This window comes from Castor canadensis, chromosome 7 (assembly GCF_047511655.1).
Source record: "Castor canadensis chromosome 7, mCasCan1.hap1v2, whole genome shotgun sequence".
NCBI lineage: Eukaryota > Metazoa > Chordata > Mammalia > Rodentia > Castoridae > Castor > Castor canadensis.
In genome coordinates this window covers 7,718,234-7,743,604 of record NC_133392.1, presented here as the reverse complement: position 1 = coordinate 7,743,604, position 25,371 = coordinate 7,718,234, and the positions used below count along the sequence as shown (strand labels likewise).

The 25,371-nt window shown below is 49.3% G+C and overlaps 2 protein-coding genes across 3 annotated transcripts in view; both read right to left on the bottom strand.

Annotated features, from left to right (window-relative positions):
• Positions 1 to 19,129, bottom strand: part of Fam53b (family with sequence similarity 53 member B) — a 75,914-nt gene extending 56,785 nt beyond the window's left edge. The window contains exons 1-3 of one of the 2 annotated variants that reach the window (XM_020157848.2): positions 18,988 to 19,089; positions 14,136 to 14,228; positions 10,955 to 11,009 (exon numbers count right to left, since the gene is read on the bottom strand). In XM_020157848.2, the coding sequence (XP_020013437.2) occupies positions 10,955 to 11,009; positions 14,136 to 14,228; positions 18,988 to 19,065 (226 nt within the window). In that variant the 5' untranslated portion in view covers positions 19,066 to 19,089. Of the gene's footprint in view, positions 1 to 10,954; positions 11,010 to 14,135; positions 14,229 to 18,987 lie in introns of both variants that reach the window. The other variant, XM_020157856.2, reaches the window with a different exon arrangement.
• The window catches only part of Eef1akmt2 (EEF1A lysine methyltransferase 2), an 85,668-nt gene continuing 79,408 nt past the window's right edge, over positions 19,112 to 25,371 (bottom strand). The window contains exon 7 of the transcript XR_012449593.1: positions 19,112 to 19,249. The gene's annotated coding sequence lies outside the window, so the exon portion shown is untranslated. The remainder of the gene's footprint in view (positions 19,250 to 25,371) is intronic.

Here is a 25,371-nt window from a genome sequence, read left to right as displayed (position 1 = left end):
GAATGGCTTGAGTCAAGCAGTTAGCAGGACAGATGTGAACTGACGTTCAGCAGGTGTTTACATGCACTCTGGTCTTACTGCAACGAGGAGCATTCACTGAGCATCCTGGGCCCTGCAACCCACACAGCACGCAGAGTGCAGGACCATCGCGGTCCAGATTGGGAGGGCAAGCCCTGGTGAGGGTTGAGTAACTGGTTTAGGGCTATGCAGCTTAACTGTGACCCAATACAAATTCAGGCTGGTCTGAGCCCGAGCCCACACTTCTCTTCATTATACTACAGTGCTGAGGGGAACCACCAGGGAGCCTGACGCTGGCCCCGACTCACGGATCAGTCAAGAAGTGGTACAAGTTCAGAAAATTGTAATTTAACCCACATGCAATGTGTGCTCCAGGCAGCAAGAACTATGCACCTAGCTCCTCTATTGTGGCCATTTCTCAAAGGCCACTGAGACCCACTCTGGAATGAGCATCACAACCACCAGCTGGTCCACTAGATCAAGAGAGTAAACAATGCACCCCAAAGCAGGGGTCCTCAAGCCCAAAAAAAACAAGTCAGGGCTGAATGTGATGCTCCTTCCTCTCGAGTACCCTGCTGAGGTCATGAGATACAGGGAGAAACTGCCCAGGGGCTGTACCCACCAAGGGCCTAAGAGGCTGCAGGTATAAGAAAGAGATTTTCTGTAAGCCCAGGCAGGCCAGTTAAGAACAAAGCAGGGCTGTGGTTAAACATGCAATTTGGCTCATCCCAGCATCTTTCCAGGAGCCGACCATGGCTCTGACCACTGTGTGTCCAGACACCTATCCCCTGTCGGGTTTTAATGAGTTGCTTCTAAACATATAAACATTTCCAAAAGGGATCTTTTTGTAAGTTGTGTTTGTTGTTCAAGTATGTCTTCTGTACCCATAAAAACAGTCCCTTCCAGTATTCATCATACTTTTTAAAAAGTGGCAACTTGACATTAGCCAGCAATTCAAAGATCAGTGAAATAAAATAATAAAGTGAAACCAGAAGAAATATAAAGTAACATGGAATGGGTCGTGACTGTTACAGAACAAGGAAAGTTATTGTGAGAAAACAGTGGAGATTTATGCATGATGACGCTCACCAAAATGATATGAGTAACAGCTTCCTGGAAAGGATACGAGTGCTTTAGCCTTGCTTCCAGGGCCGGCACTCACTGGTTCCCCAGCAGACCCTATACTCCAGGTATCAAGTTTCCAATGACATCGGAAGTCAGACAAGAATCACAGAGTCAAAACAGCCCTTGGAAATCTCTGGTCAAGCCAGGTATGGTGGTATACCTCTGTAGTCCCAGTACTGGGGAGACAGAGGCAGGAGGACTGCAAGTTCAAGGACAGCCTGGGCTACACAGAGAGACCCTGCCTTCAAAATAAAAACAAACAAACAAACAAAAAAAGTCCTGAAAGCATGGCTCAAATGGTAGAATGACCTGCCTACAAAGCGCAAGGCCCTGAGTTCAAACCCCCATACCACCAAAAAAAAAAAAAAAGAGAGAGAAGAAAAAAGAAAATCCCTGAGCAACGCATAAATTACACCGCTTCTGATTTTGTGTAGCCAGCCCTGAAAAGTAATTCCTATACACCAGTAATTCTTCATTAAAGTAAAAGTTTTATCATAAAGCAGCATGACTGAGCCCAGGTAAAATCCAAATGCAGAGGCTGTGAGCAGGGGAGGGTGTTAACTCACTTGGCCTTGAGCCTAGCATCAAATCTCCCCCGGGTACCAGGAGAATGGGGAACTCTAACATGCCTGCTTGCTGCAGGTCCTACTCCAGTTTAAAGACTGAGCCCGTGAGTGAGTCCTGTGAGACCTCATTGTTTAAGATTTCTTTGTTGTAGGGAGGTCTCAGTTAACTTGGTCCACGGTTCAATGAGACTGAAGTTGCAGTCTTCCACAAACAGCTCCTTCACACCTTCACTCTTTGCAAAGGTTTAGACTGTTCTGCTTTTATTCTTCTACAAAAAGAGCCTCTTATTCTTCATTTGAGAGCCAACCAAGATAGGCTGCTGGTTACGCCTGTAAATCCTAACTTATCAAAGGTGGAGATAGGTGGAATGGAAGTTCGAGGCCAGCCTGGGCAAAAAGTTCACAAGACCTGGCTTCAATAGGAAAAGTTGGGCATGATGGTACGGATCTGTCATCCCACCTACAGCAGGAAGCATAAATAAGATTGTAGTCAAGGCTGGCCCTGGCAGAAAGCGAGACTCTATCTCAAAAATAATCAGAGCAAAATGGGCTAGAGGTGCTTCTCAAGCAGTAGAGTGCCTACCTCGTTAAGTACCAAGTCCTCAGAGAAAAGAAGAGTCACCAAAACCTCCTCTCAGGATACATGCACCTTCTCCATACGGCCCCCCTGTGCACCCAGAGCAATTTGCCAAGAATTCCAGTCCCATGGCTTCCATATTAAATGGGCCTTAATTATCTGATTACGTGTTGGGCCACTCACTAGCTCTGGAGCATAGCCCAACATGGCACACAGCAGATGTGGGGGAAGAGGGAGTGGATGATAAAATGCAAGCAAAAGCTGCAGAGAAGACTTTCATGTTCACTTGGTCTTACTTGTTATTTGTCCATGGTGCAGGTGACCCTTCCTTGGCCAGGAAGTTCCAACTGGGGCTCTAAATGAACCCTCCACCCCCCACCCAGGCCATAGATGGCTGCATTTGAAGCAGCCAGGAGACTGGCTAGCAGTGTTATGTCTGAGATATTTTGAAAATTCAAAGCACTGCTCCTGTGTATCAACACCAGCCAGGTGGCCACTTGTCCTGCCTGCAGTGCAGATAAAGTTGTGATTGTTTCTATCTTTATCAGGTTGAGAAGTACAACATGAGAAAGTAAAAACAACCGACACTATGCTTCCTCATTCACTCAGGGAACAGAAAGCAATTTGTTGGGTCAGGTCACCAGACAAAAGAAACAGGAATAGAAGCTAATTTTTAATGGCAAACTGCCCCACGTGCTGGGTTCCAATGTCACACTGCACAAAGGACCTTGGTAGGACTGTGAGAAGAGGAGACAAGGTGCCCCCGCCCCTCCATTCAGTATCACTTTCTGCACAAACAACTACAACTCTTCCAAAAGTGACAAAGTGCAATGGGAAGGGTGTGTCCTTGGGTTCAAACCTCAGCTCTGCAAGTTCTTTAATCTCTCAGAGCTGCTGAGTGAAGAAAACAGAGGCCCTGGAAGCCATCGTTATAATTCCAATACGATAGTAGTAGACATGCTTGTATGCTCTTCAGCACCTGGTTACCAACCTCTGTGGACCTTGTACTTTCTACATGAGGATTTCCCAAAGTGTGGTTTTTGGACCACTTGCAGCACCATCCTTGGTGGGGAGGGGAGGTTGGTTAAAATGAAGGTTCCTGGGCCCTGTGCTTAACCTGATAAATAAGACTTTATTAGGAGTAGGAAAAATCATTTAAATAAGCTCTTCAGGTTACTTTGATACAATAAAAATTTTTTAAAAAACCCAAGAATCACTGCTCTGGACTACCAGCTGCACAGAGGCCTTGGTCAGAATAGCAACCCAGAACACTGAAAGTTTCTGGACAGTTGATGCTTCTGTTCTCTACAAATGTGGATTCATAACATCACTGGAAGTTGGGAAGTTGCTGTGCTTTTGCTTTGGGCAATTACAGAAACTAGAACTGTGGAGAAGGATCACTTAGTTTTTAAGTCTTAGAAGTCTGTGTTTCACAGGCTAAGTAGGGGCTCCTCAGGGCTTTCTTCTCAAGGGGCACTGCCAGCTCTGGATGAAGAACCACAGTGGCAGAGGTCTGTGAGGCCACCAGCTCCTGGGGACAGAAACCTCTCCCCATATTTCTGACCTGAGAGAGGCATGATAGCACAGCTGATCACACTCTATGCTGTGCCCGTTATCTTAACCTTCAGAAGCATTCAAAAGATGTCCCTGCCACGTACACCATCACGGATCTGAGATTTACATAGGAGCACACACATCATGTATAGCATAAAACTGTCTATGGAAGGGAAGGTGAACCACACAGACACTCAGGGACCAGTTCCCTCACAGAGGAACTCAGCAGCCAAAGTCTCTTCCAAAGCCCAGGCTCAAGGATTGAGCTGAAGTTTCTGACTTTTGACTGCCCTGCGAGGTACCACAGAACTGGATACCTACACAAGATCTGGTCCTGCCACCCCAACCAAGGAGGACAGGAGGCCACCGGGTGCAGATCTAGAGCTTGAAGAAAGAAAAACACGCAGAGGAACACAAATAGCACTTGACCTCAAATGTTCTTGTTCCCATTTCTGTTTTTAAGCTTGAAGGGAAATTCCCAGAGGCCCAGACTCTTGGGGGACTGGCTATAAGCCTTCTTATGTTCAAAGGATGGAGGAGTTTTATGGCCCTGAGATCTCAGTGCTGTGTTTCAGATAGTCTCTTAAAGTGGCATAACCACAGCAGAGTATGGTTTCTAGAATAGGGGAAACTCCTAAATACACACCCACAAGACAAACTTCTCATCGACTCCTAGGCCCAGGGACAAACTTTCAGCCAGATCAGGCGGTTGACTCATTCCTGGGCTTCACACCTGTCTACTGGTGCTGACAATTAGTTTCTCTCCCCTGCCATGTGGGCTGGGTGGTGCTAACTTGGACTCAAGGCTGCAAGGACTCTGCTTGACTTGAATGGAAGCTCACCAACCCTTTCTAGGGGAACTCTAGAGAACTGAAGTGTCTTTCTGAAGACAGATTTGCTAAAGTCATCTTATGACAACATGGCAGGAGGGACATGAGCTTGCTCACAATGGTATCATCTGTTTTTTAATGGAGCCCCATCCCACAGGGGCTTCTCTTTGCCTGTGTCACCAAAATGGAGACACACTTGGCTAGGGGCATGGCTCAAGTGGTAAGCGCTTGCCTAATAAGCACAAGGCCCTAAGTTCAAACCCCACTACCACCCAAAAAGAAAAAAGGGATACTCACTCGGGGCTGTCAGGAGGAGTGGCCTCAGCCTCTGGCCCTTATGAGGGACAAGGGGTTATGATGGCTAAAGATGACACACCATTAAGGCCCCACCTGGGGTTCTAAGAGAAGCCAGGGAGGCTGGTGAGGACAAAGATCAGGGTTCAGACTGACTGGGCGGTAATGGGGTGGGGGATGGGGGGAGGGATGGCCCATGGCAGCTGCCACGGCTTCTGGGAAGTCTTTGCTCTTCCCACAGCACAATGGGCACTGGGAGCAATCTTCCCCATCTGTACAAGCAGGTGGACTGAGGTCCTGTGACAGCCTTGCAGTTCTGACAAGGACTTCCTGGCTCCACCATCCCCCAGCTCCCAGGAGCACTGACAAATGTGTGGGGACAGTTAGTATTCACTATGGCAACAAAACCCTGAAGGGATGGGAAGGTCAGTTTGGTCCATCTTTTGGAGCCCTTCCTGACTGTGGGTGTATATAGAGCATGTGAAACGGGTAGTTCTCTAAACCATGCACACAGCAAGGCTGGGTGACTGTACAGACAAGACAACTGGCAGCAGCGACAGCGCTTCTGGAAACTGTCAATAGATGCAGAACAACTGCTCATGAGCTAATACCTGATGGACTCCTTGCTGAAGCAGGGAAAGAGCAGAAGTGCGTAACTCAATCACGTTACGCATCTAATGGATTGGCACAGCCATCCCTGTCCACTGGTGGAGAAAATGAGCTGCAAAATAGTGCCATGTCTCCTCTGTGGACACCAGTTAGCAAACAGCAGAGCCCAGGCTTAAACCCAATCTGCAATCTCAAGACCGTGCTCTTGCAGTTGGCCATCTTCCACACGGGGGCATACCAATGACAGCCCCTGTCCTTGCACCACTGCGGGCCACCTCTCCCACCCCAGGTCAGCTCAGCCTACATCAGAAAACAGCCCAGTAGGCCCCTTTTCACTTGTCACTGCAAACAGCTCTCACGTACCAACTCCATTCCTTGTCTACTTCCAGTCTGAACTTTATTCCAGAAACACTGTCTGACACCAGTAAGTGGTACAACACCCTGGATAGGAGGCTCGTGAACTATTTTCGAGGTTTGAAAATCACACATATAGGGTTGGAGGTGCGGCTCAAGGAGTAGAGCACCTGCTCTGCAAGTGTAAAACCCCCGAGTTCAAACCCCAGTCCCATAAAAAAAATAAATAAATAAAAATCACACATATAACCACAATAGTGGCAAATTTAAAACAATAACTTTTTTTTAAAAAGTCATACATACGCATGCATGTACTTGTATATGGGTATAATTTTTTTTGGTGGTACTGGGGTTTGAACTCAGGGCCTCACACTTGCTAGGCAGGCGCTCTACCACTTGAGCCACTCTGCCAGCCGTGTGTGTGTGTGTGTCTGTGTGTGTTGGGGATTTTGGAGATAGAGTCTTGAGAACTGTTTGCCTGAGCTGGCTTTGAACGGCCATTCTCCTGATCTCTGTCTCCTGAGTAGCTAGGATTACAGGCGTGAGCCGCCGCACGGATGTAAATTTTTCACTGAAAACCAATCTCACGCTAGCTACGTTAGTTAATAAGCAGTTTCTTCTAGGAGGCTCGGCCCAATGATCACATTCAAAATGGCTATCTCTGACAGACAGAAAATATAGCAAAGACTAAAATCTAAGCCTCCACAGCTCTGATTTTGTTATTGCTGTTTTTGTTTCATTCATTTGGTTGATTGCTCTGAGAAAGAGAAGACACTCAGCCCCTGAATGCCAGCTTCTTCATATAAGGTATAATCATGGTCCATCTTTAGTGGAAAATAGTGGCTGAGCTAAAAAACCAAAAGCTACCAAGTCTGAAAGCAACATCTTTTAGTCCTACAATGCTCAACACAGCCATGTGTTTCCCTGTAGAAATCCATCCAGAGAGTGCCCCCGGGAACAAGCCTTTTATGTACAGAGCAGACTTTAACAGCCAAGTAATTAAACACTGAAAGTAAGGGCTTATAATTAAAATGCTGACAAACCTGAACTGGAGCGGCAGGCACAAGGAGTGCTGCTATAATATTTTTACAATTCCTTTTTATACATAATGTATGATCCTTCTGCTCAAGTTTCCTCTATGTTCTCTGCCTGTGAAATAATTTACATTAATAAATAATTTATTACCATAACTCCTAAAGTAATTATGGGTTTCCATCCGATTTTTTTTAGCATATGAATTGTTTTGTTCTCTGTCCACTGACTTGCATTTCTAAGACTTTTCCTAGTGGACTTTTTGAAATAATTGGTATTGCCTTTGCTGGCTCACGTTTTGTGTGATTTCCAGGTCTTCTCCCGCCTGAGTGGTGAGGAAAATGGAACGTTCAGTGTCCATTGTCTCCACAACACAGAACTCATTTAATGGCTGCAATTAGCAGAGCGTGGTGAATGGAGCCTGCTCTCACCCCACTTGCCCTGTTTCACCAAGAAAAGATTAAACTGGCACACGTGTGACCCCCGGCCAGTGTGAAGCGGTATCTCCCAGGGCAGATGACAGACGATCTGGGGACTGCATACAGAGGCTTCATATGCAGTCCCTGCCTCACCCAATGCAGGAGGACCCCCTTTTTGCCCCCACTAGAAGTCACTGTCAGGAACAGGAGGCTGACTCCCTGCTGGTCAGCTGACCAGTGGATAGACCACGCCCATGGAGCTGCCACCTGACCCATGTTTCCTGTGTCAAGAAGTACATACTTGGTCATAAATGGCTCTTCCCCCAAAGAGGATTCTGCAGGGGAAATTCTGCTTCAGCACAGATGGTGAGCAGGGGATGACCTGGGAGGTGAGAAAGGAAACCAAGAGGCCAAAGCTAGCCTATGCTAGAAGGGCACTGTAGTGACAGTGCCGGCCTTGTGCAGAGCAGGCAGGCAGGGCTGGGCTCCACTCTGCCCTGCTTCTCTCACTCACACCTAATCCTGACTTTGTCCTCTCCCCTACTTTGGAAAAGTACAAAACCACTTCTTTGTATCAAGTTCCCAAGTTTGAGTGGAGATGGAGGGTGAAAAGGGGCCTAGTAGCTAGCTCTCAATCACAAAGCATAAGGTAGTTTAAAAAATGTTGTGAGCACTTGATTATGTTATAATGAACCCAGAGTCAACTGTCCCCAGTTCTCATGGGAGAACTGCACCGGTCAAGGCCAGCACTTGAGCCCTTTATCTCTAGGAGACAGGCTGGGGATTGGTGATTATAACAATTTGGTGCTTTATCTTTGCTCAGCATTGTCTAGCCCTAGAAGGACCCAAAACCCTCTTGAAAAGTCTGACCAGCCCCTCGGGGTGTTCTCTTCCCTGCTATTGAAAAGCAGGCACGCCCAAGATGAAATCTCACTGCCTGGGGTGCACTCCCAGTTTGTGACAGTAGGGCAAGTTGAGGCCATAAAAACTCCACTCACGGCTGGAGATGTAATTTGAGCCCCCACCAACTTACACAGGTCCTCTTCCAGCTACCACTCCTCAGCTGGTGCAAGGAAGGGAGGGAGGCAGGAAGCACCTCTGGGGTACTTGAATCCCTACAACACCTACACTTTGCCAAAGGAGGAGACCAAGATACAGGATGATGGAGCCCCTGGCTCTACATCCTCCTTCATTTTGGAAGCCAGACCAGGCCACAAGGAATTTACTACTTGTCACTCTTTCTTCTCCACCAGACAGAAAGCTCCTTTCGGAGTTTTCACTCCCTCCTGCACTAAGTGCCTGGCACAAGCTAATTTTATGATCGGTATCTTTGAGAACCAGTCCCTGAAGCACCTTGGTAATGCATGCTGTCACACAAGGCAGGGCTCTCCTAAACCAAGGAAGGAATTAAGCTGTGGAAAGATGAGTCACATGGAAGAGGAAGAGGGAGAGGCAGAGCCAGGGCCCAGGAAAGCCACTGATCCACTACCTGTGCAGCTCTCCTCAAGCATCAAGCCTGGCTGGCTGGCAGGGTCATGGTGCTGGCCCTGCAGAACAGGAGGCAGGCAGGGCCTGTGGTAAAGAGGCAGGGTGGAGGCCCTGAGATCAGGGCAGGGCTTTTGAAAAGGCCATTCTGTAAACCAGAACTGGAGATGCAGCCTGGTATCTCCCGGATGCCGTAGACCTCCCTGGTAGAAAGCAGGCCTCTCCAGATAGACAATAGGCTGCTGGGCCCCACAGGCTCAAGTGGACCATCCTGAGCAACCTGAGCTTCTGCCCACATGCCTCCCTCCCCCAGACCTCTGTCTTGGCCCCCACAGGTCAGCTCTTTTGGCAACACCCCATCTCTAAAGGAAGTCACTGTGGTCCCTGTGATTGGACATGGAGGCCTTTGTGTGGAGAGCAGGATCCTCAGCTGAGGTCACAGTTCTTTTCAACTACTCCTGTGGAATGCTCTCTCTGTGCTGATCTCTTCACAAAAATCATGTCACATAATTTTCACAAAAAGACTACAAGATGGGTGCTGCCATTTTGCAGATGAAGAAACTGAGGCTCAGAAAAGTTAGAAGTTCAGCATGATTGTATGAGCCCCAACACTGTTGCAAACCCATGAGGGTCCACCTTATCACATCTAACACCGTGCAAATACCAGGGAAGCCTAGTGCAGGAACAGCCTGGAAGTCAAGGCCACCATCCCAACACCCCGGCTCCTGGCCTGCTCTGCTGGAGCTGCAGTCTGGGGTGGAGTAGGCATGCCTGGGAGCCCCCCTCTCCTGGCATGACAGAAGGCAGGAAACACAGCTCAGTTGTGTCACAGGCGGTGCAGCAGGCTTCTGAAAGCCACTAAACCATCAAGGAGGTATTTAATCACGTGGGGACAGGCCTCAAGCGTATCACACCTTTGGTAAACTAAGGCCTGGTGATCTCACTGTCTCCATTTTCTCTGCATGGAGGAAAATGGTGGCAGTATCAAAGACTACTCAGCTCTCCCAGCTCTGTGGCATGGGACTTCCTTCTTCCCCATGTGATCCAATTCTGCCTCCAAGGGACTTTAGGAATGAGCACCTGCCTGGCCCTGAAGCAGCAAACAAGGAGCCTGGCACAGTGACTGTGCTCAACTCAACATCCTCCTCACTTATGGTCTCATGTACAGGACGTGCCTTGAAAGAAGAAAAGGAAACCACTGGACATGGAGGCAAAGGGTTGAGAAAAGAGAGGAAGGACAGCATCACGCGACCCACGGTGGCTCTCCATCCTCATGTCTTTGACTCATGGGTGTTACAGAAACCCACCTGGCATAATCAACAGTCATCTTTGCCCCCAGTAGAAGCAGCAAGTCACACATGGGTAGACACAGGAGAATGGGGCACCAATGGAAGGCAATATGAAGCAAGAACCTTAAAAAGATCCCTTCCCTCTGGCCTCTCTGCTCCCCTTCTGGGAACTATCCTAAGCCACAATCCAAAAGACAAAGACTCACACACAGTCACTGTTCATTGAGACAGCAAATTTAACAGCCCCTTTACCTAATAACCACGAAAAGTTCCATCATTCAGGACATTTTGATACATCTACACAAGACAGCACTACAGACCATTAAAATGCAAGGAATGAGTCATTTTCTTGCTGTGGGGACTTCCATGTGAAAAAGCAAACAAACACAGTTGTATATAATTATATGTTCACCATGGACTCGGCTATGATAAAAAAATGCAAAAAAACAAACAAAACTATCCACAGTAGCTATCACTAAGAATTGGAGCAAAACAAGATTTTCACTTCCTAAACTATGGTATATTTTTGCGTGAAAAAAAAATCACCATGAATTACTTTAATAATCAGACAGAACTCTGAATGTTAAGAGTTGGAAATGGTATTTGTAAACCATACACCACTGCCTGTCCCCAGGAGCCCCCTGGTCCATTCCAGCACTGCTGGGGACTGAAACAGTTAAAAGATAACAGAAGAGATTCTTCAGTGCTCTTCTGGCACTCATGTGCAGACATCACTTTCTTTCAGTATCTCACCTGACTGGAAGGACTAGAGGAGAACGGCCCACGCCGAGTGGCTACTCACCCATAATTCCACAAGAGAAAAGGGTAGGTCCTTGACTCATCTTCTTTGGCGTGTGCTGAAAACAACCAGAAAAGCTATTCACTCTTCAAGTCATCAGAAGCACGTTTGCACATGACTCTGCACTGATCTCCTGCTAAAGTCACAATTACAGAGGGAACTACCCTTTGTCAGTGTCAGATAGGGGAAAGAAGAGACATCTGGGCAGGACTAGGCCTGGACTCTGTCTTGAGTCTCCAGTAACTTATGGATCCAAGTGCTTTTAAAACACACAGTAAAGCCCTTGACTTCTGACAGAGGGGATTTCTCCACACACGTGATGTAAGGGAGAGCACAGGGAGGGTGATGGTGAACAGTTGAACAAACTTCACCAGGGTCTGGGGAGAGGCGGGGAGAGGAGGGCCCTCCGGGGAGTGAAGAGCAGAAGGTCCTCTCCCACTCCAAGCCCCTCCCTGTGAGACATGGGGACAGCTGTCCTCTCTCCGGAAGTGCACCTTATTCTCTGAAGCTGCTTTGTGCCTTCAGCAAGGCCTCCAGTCATACTCTATGATACAAAACAGAAACTCACTGGTTCCATTTATTCTCAGCCTCAGAGTTATGGCTTTCAACTCCTGAGCGCTGCCATATTTAAACACAGCTTTGACTGTGAGCACTCTCTATCTCCCCTCAGAGCTCACACCTAACCTCAGCTGAACAACATGGGTGAAAAACAGGTCACGGGAACCCGGATAAGCCCTCAAACCAGGCAATTGCTCCATGGCTACCCAGAAAGCTGAATGTGGAATAATTCTGGGGATTCCCTGTGCTAGCTGCTGTCTAGAGGCCTGTTCTGACCATTGGTGAGGAGACCACCTACTTAAGGACCCCAGAAAGGTCTATCTCAAGAATTCCAAAAACCACCTGCCTCACTCCCTCATTTAGCTATCCCCTCACTTGGTTAACAGGAGCTGGCAGTTACTCAAGCGCAGTCTGTGCTACAAGCTGACCATGAGACGGTGCAAGTAGCTCTCGTGAGCCTGTGGAAGCCAGCCACAGCCTGCCACACAGTGCTGTAGCTGGAGAGGAGCCCCATGAGAGGAGACTCAGCCAGCCCCTCATAATAGGGACAGGCAAGGCTTCCAGGCTGAGAGGTGGGTGGGAACCCAGGCCCTGGCTCTGAAGTCCTGCAAGGAGGGTGGAGCTGACTAGAAACACCTGGCCCACTCAGATAAGAGGGTGGCAAGTCCCTGGCATCAATACCCTCACCTCATCCCCATCTGGGAACATTTCCACTCGATCATCATTTGTGATGCATTTTCCCATAGGACTTTTAAGGGTCCATCCTGACCAGTATGAGGACACAAAGGTGAAGGAAGGCTCATACTTCATGAAGGACACAGTCACACAGACAGAGAGATGGGACTGGGGCTGGCGTGGGGTCCAGGGCATATGTGTGGGATGAAAGTGCAGGTCATGGTCAGCTTCTTAGGGAACACCTGAGCAGGGTCTGAAAGACCAGAAGGGACTTAGAGGTGGCCCTTCTCTGGCCACTCCTTGGTTTAAAATAATCCTTACACTATCAGGCCAGGTCACCCTTTGCATTTCAAGTGATACAGCCATCTACTCTATTAGCCATCCATGGAAATATCTAGAAAGAGTAAAAAGACAGTTGCACCTGCCTCCCTCCCAGACGACAAGGTTAACACTGCAGGATGCACAGCTATAAGCCACACCAAAGCCACCTGATTAAGACTGAGTGATAAATACATGAGTGCTTGCTTCTGGGGCTGTGCCATCCGCACAGCCAAGCACAGAGCCTGTGGAAGCCAGGCAGGCCCCTTGTTCTAGGGGAAGGGCTCAGAGAGAGAAACTGGATGTACCCCTGCCTTGCTTCATGAGCTCCCAGCACTCAGAGAGCCCCAGACACAAGGACAACACCCACCGGGGAAGCACAGCCCCCCTTACCCTGTGCCAGGCAGATGGGTGAAGGCACCCAGAGGGGTGCCCACAGAGGTCCACCAGGGTTGGCATAGAGTATGTGCTCCACTAGCATGCAGAAGCCACAAAGGAGAGCTTGGGGCTTTACAGACAAAAACAGTAAGAAGAGGAGAGCCACCCTCTGCCTTGTCAGTGGGACAATGCACACAGCCTTTTCACTCCACTGAATTGGCAAGTTCTAGGCCATGGACCAGGGCCACAGGGCCAATTCACTGGAGGGAGGTTTTCAGCCTGCCCTGAGCACCTACCTCCAAAGCCCTCCCCTGCCCTGGCCCCTGTCTGGGCCCGACCGTCCCATTCCTCTCCAGGGCATAAGCTCTCTGCCACGGCTCAAGTGAGTTCTTTTTCCATGTGAGTTGGCCGGAAGTGGTCTCTGCTACTTACCAATTAGGAACCCTGGCTGGTTTCAAGCTAAACCTGAAGATGGGATCAGGGATCCTATCTTGCTTTCTGAGCAGTCTTTGAGTTGAGGCCAGCAATAGCAAGGCCAGAACATCTTGTACCCAACAGTTTCCCAGGGTTTGAGGCCCCAGCACATCCTTACCAATAGCAGGTCTCCCCAGGGCCTACCTCAAATGACAAAGTAGCACCCAGGAGTTCCTGCTGACTCTGGGGTAGCAGAGCCTTTCTAGTCCCAGTCTACTAAGAATGCGAGAACATTCCCACCAGCGTGTGCCAGTCCTGAAACCAACCTTTCTATTTCCAACTCTTTGAACCCTGCATACCCACAGCAGAGAGAGCAAACCAGTTTCCTCATGCTAAAGTGCAGCAGCCCCAGAGGAACCTGGACAGCAGAGAAGTATGCAGACAGCTGAGGTCTGCAGTGAAGGAAGGTAAAAGCACATTTCCTCTTTCTACCCCTCCCTCTGCAGGGCCTCTGTGCCTGAGCCCACTGAGGGCAGGGCCTGGTCCCTGTGAGACTCCTCATATCACGAGGTGCTCAGAATCAGATCCTCATAGGAAAGACAAAAGCTAGAAATCAAACCAAGGCTTCAGTACCATCTGTCTGATTAAAGAAAGAGGCCCTGACTTAAATACAGACACAATTAAGGCTCCAAAGGAGGAACCAGCCCATGCGGAAAATGTCAGGCTTTAGCCCTGGGTCTACACAGCTATTCTGCAGATTACTGACTAAAACAATCAAGTCATTTTTTCCTTGTCTTGACACAGTCTACAGGCAACCATAGCTCAACAGGGAGGTACTCACACCCATGCGCCAGGGGAACAAGCAGGGCACCCACGCCTCCGAAACAGAACTCAGTGAAACCACAGTGGAAGAAAGCAGAAGAGCGATCCAGGCCTAAGAAGAGAAAGAGAAGGCAACAAAGGAACAGGGCCCTTGGGGGAGGCTCTCAAAGATGCTGATGGTAGCCCTGACTCTGAAGCTTCAGGGTACATAGGCACAGGGAGACTGGAAATCTGACTGCCTGCCCTGGGTGAAAGGCACCAGAATTCCGGGGACTCTCAGTCCTAACTTCAGCCAGCCCATGGCCTGCCAGAGATTGGGGCTGTGAAGGCCAAAGTGCCAACTTTCAACTACCTAGGCAGCTGGACACAAAGCCAGATATGGCCACTAACTCTTCAACTAGGCAAGTAACTTAGCCCTGGCATCCCAATCTGACAAGTGCAGGAAGAAGTACCTCTTCTACCTCTGGATCAGCCTCTCCAGGAAAGACTGTTGAGTTGTTGTGGTGCAAGTCAGGCAGCCAGAAGCCATGTACCACCCCCCGCCTGGGAGCAGCCACTTGCCAGCCCCCTCTGGTCTAGAGAGGTTTGGGAGCCTAGCTGGGGAAAGAAGGCCAGGCCTGGCTAAGGACAGGGGTGTGGGAGGGTAATCACTGTGGAAACGAGAGAGCAAGCCCTTGGCCTGCATGTGGGCGTACGGGAAGGAGCTGGGGGAGCAGAGGGCTCCAGGGTCAAATGTCTGGGCTGCCTTCCAGTGGCAGCAGCTAATGTTAGAACACAAGGAGGAAGAGCCTGCTCGGCAGAGGAAAGTGACCAAGCAGAGCAGGGAAGGGACCCAGCACAGTCATGGCTGCCGTGTGTGTGAGCTAAGCCAGGGCCATGGGAACAGCCTGTATGCTCAGACCATTGCTCCTGGGCAAGTGGGCCTTAGGCCTAGAAAGGGAAAATGCCAAGTGTTTGTTAGTTCTTTTTCTTTTTTTCCTATACCTTTCTTGAGAGTAGGGACAGTCACATTGTCTCCAACATTTAGTTTCTTAAAAGGGGAATAAAGCCAGGCACCAGAGGCTCAAACCTGTAATCCTAGCTACTTAGGAGTCCGAGATAGGGAGAATCATGGTTTGAAACCAGTCTAGTTTCGAAATAGTTCACAAGACCCCATCTCCAAAATAACTAAAGCAAAATGGAGCAGAGATGTGGCTCAAGCGGTAGAGTGCCTGCTTCACAAGCACAAAGCACTGAGTTCAAACCCCAGCCCACCAAAAAAAAAAAGCCATTACAAGAAGCCCCGGAAGGGCAGACACAAAGGCATCCCCTTATTCCTCACCAGGTCTCGAGGCAGCAGCTGTGGGCTCTCCTCCAGCAGGCCAAAATGCCCAGGGCCTAAAACCTTCTCTCCTGTGAGTAGGAAGAGGCGCAGAGAGGGGGTCTGTGCCTTAGAAGCCTGCTCCCTGATCCCCAAAGTGACCCGAGCTGCACTGTCCCCAGACTCCCCAGAATTGATTCCTTTTTTAATCTTAAACTTCCTTTTCTGTTACCTTCTTGGTCTGAACAGAAATAAAAGAAATTATTTTCTACCTCCTGCTGTTAACTTGATGGTATTTACATGATGTGACCAGTTTAGGATGTGAAGCAAAAACCCAACAACTTCCTCTACACCTTTGCTGCTGCTCACAACAAACACTGACATAAATCAACTTGGTACTATCCCATGGAGGTTGTCACGAGACTGAGATTTTCTGGGGTCTTTCTTCAGTTATTCACAGCAGCTCTCCCTGAGGTCAGAGGAGCCAAGATGACCACAGCCTCCAGAGCCAATGCTGGGCTCCGGTGGGAAGGTGCTAGAAGCTAAGTAGCTAACTGGACTTGAACTTTGCACCCTGCACCCTGTACATCCTTGGAGGCACAGTTCCATGTTTGTTAGAGAGGCAGAGATGGTGTGGAAGGCCCTGGACTCAGCAGCCTTCCACGGCCCCCACTGTGCTTCCATTTGCACCATGCAAGCAGAACTGGGTGAGGCCCGGAATGTAGCCAACCATTGGTGCGGTGTGTCGACAAATTAACAGACAAGAAGAGTCCTCTCCAAAGGGGCCACCCAGGAACTGACCTGCCAACTGGAGTCAAAAGGAGGAGGAGACAAGATGGGCCCCAAGCACTGCATCAGGTGGTTCTGGCCCAGATCAGCCAGCAACAAAAAACACCAGGACATGCTTCCAGAAGGGAAGAGAAACAGGAAGTGAAGACCACAGCCTTACAGGAACGACTACAGGCAGCAGACTCCCCTGGGCCACCCCCAACTTTCTTCTGCCTGAGGAGACAAGTCTTCCCTTCCCTGGCTAGGGCTCAGAGGCCATGCTCCTGGCAGAGGCTCAAACCATGTTTCTGGAAGAGCAGCTCAACTGACCTTGGGCTCAGGGGACCAGGAACCAACCAGTCACTCCCTGACACAGGACACAGCACAGTGACAAGTCATGGAAGCCAGAAGCCCAGGTCCAGAGAGGGTGCCTGTCTATGGCCATACCACCCTGAATACGCCCAATCTCATCAGAGACTGCCTCCCTCTGGCCCTCTCAATGGATCCTCACCTGGGCGTCACTCCTTCTGACAGAGCTACTACAGATGTGTTCTTCAGACTTCCCCAGGAAAAGAAAGTCAGCAGCAGCATGAAACAAAGAGACTCACATCTGCACCCATTCAGCTGTGAGCACAGCAGCAGCCAGAGAAGGACCAAAACAATGACAAGCTCAGAAGCCATGGAGCCATGGGCACCCGTAAACTCAACCACTCTACAAATATTTACCAAGTACCTGCTAGGCACTAGGCCCCTGTTCTAGGTACTGGGTTGTGTGGCAACAAGCAAAAGAGATAAATGTCCGGCTTTTGTGATACTCAAGTCCAACAAGTGAACTGTTAAACAGTGCTAAGAGCCGAGGAAGGAAAACAGGTGAGAAAGGAGGACAGAAGATATGTGTGGAGGAGATAGAAGGCAAAGGCTAGAAGGCAGGAAAAGGGATAGGATTCAATTTTAGGCTGAGTGGCCACAGAATGAAAGAAAGGAAGAGGAGTATGCCAAGGGGAGAGGGTTCCGGACCATGGAAGAAGTGCAAAGCCCTGAGACAGGCTCACGCTCAGCAGGTCTGAGCCAGGCCAGTGTGGCCTGAGCAGAGTGAGTGGGAAGAGCAGCAGGGAGATGGATCGATCGATCACAGTGGGCACGGCAGGCAAGGCTACATGGGTGTCGTACTTCCTACTGACGGCTCTGGCATGTGCTCCACTGAAGGTGGGAAGCCAATGAATGGTTCTAAGTAAAAGGTGGACAGATCTGACTGCTGTTCCATCTGGCTGAGGAGTGGAAGACAGGTTTCGAGAGCTAGAAGCAGGGGACCCATTATAAGAATTCACATTGAGAGGCCAGCAGAGTGATGAGAAGTGATCAAATTGATGATGTATATTAAACACAAAGAAAACAATGCAGTGATGGCAGAAGACCTGGCTGGCCGTAGCAGCTCCACTCCCTGCTGCAACAACGAAGGTCACCTTGAGTGCCTGCTCTCTGCCCTGTTCCTGTAGTGCTGGGGCACAGGGAGGAGTCGCAGAGACCGGGGTCCAGACACCAGTCTGAGGGAAGAGGCCTGCACAAAGACCAGAAGGTGGGGCCGCTGTGAGGTAAGGGACAGCACCTGTGAGGCAGTGTGGCCTGCTTCAGGTCTCTGCTGTGCATTTGTAAAATGAGGAAGTTGGACCCAACAGTTTCTAAAGCACTTCTACTTCTCCTTCAAGGCCACATCTAGTGTCCCTGCTCAGTGTGCTTTTTCCTGACATGCTCCAGCCCAGCCAGCCTGCTCACAGCCTGGACTTCATCATCTGGGCTTCAGCTATGAGTTAGTACTAATGGGTCCTGAAGGGTGGCTGAATGCAGACCTGTCCAGACAATGCTCCTCTGGACTGGGAACCACTCAAGGCAGAAAGCACAAGCCCAGTTTGGAGTCGTGATGAATTCTGCCAGCCTACGCCCAACATGGGCAGGAGCTCTGTGATGGCCTACAGGATGTGTACAGGCCTCGGTGGCTTTCCCAAAGCCAAAGCCCTCAGTGGCCTGCTCTCATCATGGTGCTCACTGGCACAGAACTGGGAAAAGAAGCCCACCAAGGGTCTTAATAGGGATTCTTCTCCTATTTAGGCCTTCCAGGGGACCATGAAGGGTGCCAGGTGAGGCCTAGGTGACAGCACACTGAGAAGCTGCAGAGTCCTGAGGTGTTTACTGCCAAGGTGGCTCCTGCTCCCCACAGGGATGGCCCACTCACTTCAGAGGTCTGGGCTTGGAAAGGGGTTTAGAACAGAACAGGTGGTTCTGTTCACAGTCTATGGCCCAGTTAGCTGTCTCTCAGCCGCAGACCACCACCATTTCGTCAGAGGGCAGCCAGCAGGTGGTTGCTACCATGGCCTATCACCTTCCTACCAGGCGGTGCCTTCTTTCCCAGTCATCTCCCACTCTCAACATTCCCGAGGTAGTGGCTCTCACTCTGCACTGCCCTTCGGAGGTTCAGCCTTATCTTGGCCTTCCACTCTAGCACCATCCCCTTTCTGAAAACAGCCTTCCCTTGCTGGGCAGAGACAGAAGGAATGCTGGGCTCACTTGGTGTTATCTACCAGGTGGAGGTCTTCCCCTCCTCTCTCACCAGAGCAGCTCTAACCTGGGTGGGGCTACTTCCTTCCTGTGCTCCTTTGCCCTGTGGTCCCAGCCTGGAATGCCTCACAGAGCTCTACTCTGGGGTACTCTGACCCCAGGTTGCTAGGCCTGGATGCCTGGTCCACAGCCCACCTGCACATCAGGCCTTTAAGGTCAAAGAAATGAAGGTTGCTAAGTAAGTGCTCACCAGTTCAGGGCTGAAAGTCCTGCATGTGATGGAGTCAGCTCCCTGGTTGGCGAGGTTTCTCCTTAGGATCATCACCATGGTAAGGACCTTAGGCGCTGGGCTGCATCCCAGGGCAGGCACGAGCCATCTTCAAGAGGGCAGACTTGGTCAGCAGTGATGCTTGGGCACCTCCAGGGAATGAAGTCAGCAGAAACAGCTCCCCATCAGTCACTCACCCTTGGAATGAGACCCTTCTTGGAGAGGACCAAGCAAGGTCAACAGCCTGGCAAGACAAAGAATAGGCAAGATCAGCATCCTGAGAGCACAGCCCACTCCCAATGGCTCTGGGGACCCAGTGGGAATGAAACCACCTCCTTATTTATTAAAAGTGCATTCTGGGGCTGGAGATGTGGCCTAAGCAGTAGAGCATCTGCCTAGTAAGTGCAAAGCCCTGAGTTCGAACCCCAGTACTGCAAAAAAAAAAAAAGAAAGTGCATTGTGGGAGGTCACCAAAGCCAAGACTTCTCAGAACTCCTCCCCCATGCCAGCCTTGGGGTATCCACAAGAGACCCACAATTGGCAGACCAGCTCCTCTTCTCTACCCACTTATGAACAACAGCAACCAAAGAATCAGGAGGGTCTATTTAAAAGCACACATTGTCCATTTTTGGCAGTGCCACGTTTGAATATCAACATATTTGCAACACTGAGGGCCTATGTAGCTCTGTCCTCTTCCCCAGAACAAACCAAAACAAAACCAAGTGACCTTCCAACAGTGACAGGACCCCTCAACATCACTGCTGTGCACAGCCTGTCAATACCCCCACCCCAACCAAACATCATTTTCCACCAAGCAGAGTGCAAGCTTCAAGTTTGAAAAACCATTCCTTACAAGTTAATTTCTCTGATCCTACTTCCTCATCCACTTTTCTGTGGCTAAACCTTCAGAGAAAGTCACACAGATACAAGGGACTTAAAGAACACCAACAAAACCCAAGAAAATAATGGTGGTAATCACAATAAATAAGTAGAAAGGCAGGTCCTAATCTGTAATTAAAAACAAACTGCTCAGCACAGGAAAACGCTTTAGAATCTGCTGCTCTGTGTAAAAATTAATTGCACCCTGGTATTTACTTGCCATCCAGATTGTAAATCATATTTTCCTGTTTACTTCTATTAGACTTTACAGTGGGTGTTATTGAAATTGCTCAATTACAGGCCAGCTGGCAAGCACAGGAAAATTACCTTCTACTGTTCTTCGAAAACAAGGTTCATCCAAAGTGCAAAATCGGGGAAGGGGAGGAGGGAAATCAATCCATTTTCAAAGGCTGACTGTTCAGGAAGGGAGGCCCAGGGGGTCTAGAAGTCCCAGAGGGCACTGGGAGACCTGACACAGTTTCAATACACCAGTCTAGAAGCAGCACATCCTAACCAAGTGTGATCCATTCAAAGAAAGATCTTCAGACCACTCCTCTGGGGTCTGGCCAAAGAGCTGAGCCAGAAATGCCCGCTGGCCCCGGGCATGCTTGGCTCAGGAGCAGGCCAGGAGGGGTGCCCTGGACTCACCCTTCAAAGGGCCCTTTGTGCCGCCTCAGTGGGGGAGGCCTGATGACAGCCATCATCTTTCTGGGTGTGAGCCTCAATTCAGTTTGAAGGCAGCCAGCCATTGGCACAAGCCTGGGAGGTCACCTCCCCACACCAACCCTCTTCTTCTCTAAGGCAAATAGGCTCAGGAGTTTCAAATTGAAATCCTGAGTCAAGCACACCTGAGTTGTGATCCCTGCTCCTGAAATATATTGTCTGAGCGAACTTTGCCAAGTACTCTCTCTCTCTCTCTCTCTCTCTCTCTCTCTCTCTCTCTCTCTCTCTCTCTCTACGCAATGGGCACCCAGGCCATCATCCTCTCAAATTTATTTAAATTCCACCACAAGGGGCTTGGCTGTATTATGGCCCATCCCTCTGGTAAAACAGTGGGAGGCCGGTAAGAATGATGCTGTACAAGTCTATTGCCATGGAAACACATCAGCCCATCCAGTCACAGCTCTGCACAAAGCAGGAATCTGGACCAAGGCAGTGGTGGGGCCTCCCTTGCTGTCATCAGCTCTGTCCCCACAGTAGCCCCTACAAGAGACCAGGACAGGCAAAGGCAGCATGAGGAATGACAGACATGCATCACAGCACCCTTAGCTCCTGGGTACCCTGGAGTCAGCAACAACCACAGGCCCTGGAGGAGAGAGGGGTACAGCACCAGGCCTGCCCTCAGGGTCTGGGGAAAGAGGCTGCAAAGCAGGCACTGCCCATACTGAAGGCAGAGGGAAGGGGCACTGAAAGAGATTCTGGCACAGGGACCAAAGACACATAGGACCACTCTAAGAGCCCAAGAGTGGGGGCAACCTAGATGTTCAATCACAGGGGACTGCTGAAATAAATCACAGTGCCGTGTGCAAAGGAATAGCATGAGGGTTTTTAAAAGTTCTACTGAAACAGTGGGAACATGACATGGGGCATGTGTGCACCGTGGAGGCTGCACTGGAGCAGGCTCTGAAAGTCATGTTGAGAGCAAACCTTGCCCTGCAGCCTCGGGGGTCCCAAAGGAGTTCCCAAAGGAGGTGCTGCTTTGAGTTTTGAGAAGAAAAAGCTGTAACTTTTTCTGCACCTTTACAACACCCATAACTACTTTGCACAAGGTAAGAGCCCAATACACACTTTTGGAACTGGGTAAATCATAGCAACTTCTGAAAGATGGCATATTCTCAGACCTGGTGAGGCAAATCCAGACCAGCAGAGCCTGGCGCAATCTGCAATCCCCTGGGATTCCTTTGATCCATGGCAAGGGCTGGGTCAACTTCACTGGGGAATGGTGGCACCTGTCAGTGACACAGACCCGTAAGAACAGGGCCAGGGTTTTCTCAGAGAGAATCTGGTATGGCCTTGGAAAAGACAATTACGGGGTGATCTCATGGGGGCGGGCAATCCCAGAGGCTACCTCTTAAGCATAGATCCTGCTTGGCCTGGTGGGTTTCCTCTGAACCTACACGAAGAACAGCTTCTTTGGGCATTGTTGTGGTTTACCTCTGAAGGATTCGTGTCCCCAGTGTAGTGATGTTAACAGGTGGTAGGACCTTTAAAAGATTGGGCTCAGGGGGAGATCCTTAGGTCTTGCAGGATGCGCTGCCCTCCAGGGCAGGTTAAAGTAGGTCTCATGGGACCTTGAGTTATTTTCTGGAGAGAATGTTATAAAAAAACACAAGCCTGGCCTCAACCAGTCACTCCGGCTTTCTGTCCCACCATGTGTTGTCTCTCTTTTGCATACACTATGTGACAAATACCATCTGCCCTGAGGCTTCCACCAAAGCTTAGCAGATGCTGGCACCATGCTCCTGAACCCAGAACGGTGAGCTCAATAAACCTCTCTTCTTTACAAAGTTACCCAGGCACCATTATTTCATGATAGTAGCAGAAAATGGACTGACCCTAGCGCTACTATGTACCTGATACTTTACACACACTAGCAACAAGGAAGGTTCAATTGTCCCCATTGTACAGCCATATGTAGCAATGCACCAGGGCCTAGGTTCTGGGATTTAAACCCTGGTGGACCCAGGCTTGCGCTTCCCTGTGGTGCTCATCTCTCTATCCCAAATACACCCCAAAGCCCTGAGTTCAAACCCCAGTACCACAAAAAGAAATTCCAAAAATTGCCAAATGCATCCTTTAGAAACTCACTCGAGCAACCCAGCAATCACATTCCTTAGCACTGATCCCAGAGAAATGAAGACTTATGTTCATGCAAAAACCTGCACACAAATGCTTTATTCATAACAGCCCAGACCAGGAAACCACCCAGATGTCCTTTGCCGGGTGAATGGTCAAACAAACCATGGTTCCTCTGCACCAAAGAATACTACTCAGCCATAAAAGGAATGGACTCTAATACACACCAGAATGTGGAGAAACCTCTAAAGAAACCTCTAAAGAACTATGCTGAGTGAAAGAAGCCAATCCCCAAAGAGTCACTGGTATATGACTCCATTTATATGACATTCTTGACATGACAAAGATAACAGAGCTGGAGAAGAGTGGGACTAGAATTGGAGAGTCATGGAACTGAAGGGCACCCCAGTGGGGTGTGTGTAGAGAAGGTAACAGAGGTGAACACATTGTGAATCGTCACTGTTCCCTGTGGATATCCTGCTTCTGATGTCACACTAATTTTGCAAAAGGTTACTGTTGGGGAAAACTGAGTAGAAGTACCCCAAATTTTTCTGTATTATTTCTTATAACTACACGAATGTAAAATGACCTCAAAATAAAAAAAAATTTTAAGTAAGTCTCACTTGATGTACACATTTGTTAAAATTCATAGACTTAAATGCCAAGAGTAAATTATACTGAATATTTAAAAAAACAAAAAACAAAATCCCCCACGGCGTGCACCAGGGAGGTGATACAGAGAGGCAGGGAGGCGGTGATAGGGAGAGGCAGGGGGGAGTGAGGAGAGGCAGGGGGGAGGTGAGGAAGGGCAGGGGAGTGGGTGCACTGGGGAATTGGCAGCCCCAGCCCCCACCCTCAGCATTCCCTTTACTTCAGTTTCCTCATCTTGAAAATGGGAATAACATTTTTGCCCTGGGGCCCCTGGAAAATTTAAATAAGAAAGTGTTAAAAAGAGCTCTGCAAAACAAAGGCCCAGACATTGATGCCCAGTTCCCTCTGCACAAAGAGCAAGGGGACAGCACCTCTCTGTCCAGTCATCCCAGCACTGGCTCTGCAGTTTCCATGGCTATATTTAAATCCTCCATTAACACGATCCAGCCCCTCATTCTGCATCCATCTCTGTGACTCCCTGTCAGTGCTGAGAGAGGCCTCCTCCCACCTGTGGGCTGCCCACTGTCTGAGGGAGGGGTCCCCTTTGATCCAAACATGAGGACACAATGCTCTCTGGCTCTGATGCCAGGAGCCCTAGTCAGTGACTCATCTTTACCAGGATTTCCCCGGACAGAGCAAAAGGCCAAGTCAGACTTTCCACTGCTCCTTAAACCAACTTTCCTGACCACCCTCATGGTCCCTGGGTGCCAACATTGCAGCAGAGGCTCCCGCCACCCTCATGGTCCCTGGGTGCCAACATTGCAGCAGAGGCTCCTGCTCACCCCCAAATCCTCCCCACAAGGGTAAATCTCAGAAGAACAGCCACAAGACAGGTATGGTGGTACATGCCTGTAATCCCAGCCTTCCAGGAGACCAAGTCAGGAGGACTGTGAGTTCAAGGCCAGCCTGGACTACATAGTGAGACCCTGGATCAAAAACCAAAACAAACAAACAACAACAACAAAAAAAAACCAAACTCTCTCACACTGTGCCCAACGCAAAACCTACAGGGTAAGAGCCCTACGGCCAGAGCTATGGAACCCTTGCCCCAGAATCTACCTTACCCCCACACTTCAGGCCACAGCCCTCCAACCTCTCCCCCGAGCATCCACCATAGTTTGGGCTCTTACTTAACCCTCTCACATTCTTATGTCTAGCCACTGCTGTTAAGAGCATTCACATTTTCCAGATGGGAAGATTGAGGCTCCAAGAAAAGAAGTCACATATTTGCCCAATATCTGACAGCTAGCAAGGCAGGGTGGCACTCAAATCTAACCTGCCTCCTTGGGTAGCTGTCTGACAACATAGGGACAGGGACAGTTTGCTCCCTCACACAAGTTATTCCTAACATAAAATTGTCTTGCTTTTGTTCTGCAATCTTCAATGAGCATTCATCTGTTTGTAACCCTTGAACACAGTTCTAGTGAGATGGCATTGTGGTCTGACAAAGGGGAAGGAGCCCCATCTGGGGCATCCATTTCGAAAGAGAAGTGCATGCAAATACATTCATACAATAAGGAAGTTCTGCAAACTATGATTCTGTGTGAATCTTCAGGAGGCTTCCAGAATGCATTTTGAAGGTCTCTTCCTGAAAAAGAAACCAACCACGCTGGAAATCATCATGACAGTTACACTTTTCCTTCTCCTAATGTCTTTATTCAGTCTGTGCTACCCACTCATGTCGGTTTTCTGGAGGAGTAACATTTCACTGCCTTAAAAACAGGACTCTGAACAAATCCTAAACATGAACTTGGACACCAACGGTGATTTTCCCGATAGCTCAAGCAAGTCATTGCTCTCAGAGCTTCCACTTCCCCTCCCATTAAGCAAAGGAAACGGGAGGACAACAGCAAGACCACAAGGTCGTTGTGAAGGTCTTATGCACTTCTAAGTGGCACGAGTCCTGTGTAGGCAGGGTCTTGAAGCAAATTTAGAACGTTTGGGAAAGTGCGTTTCTCCCGAGGTCACATTGTCTTCTGCCAAATTCAGTGACAAACCAAAAGCACAAAAAGGGTTGCCTGCCCATCCTGCAGGTGACCT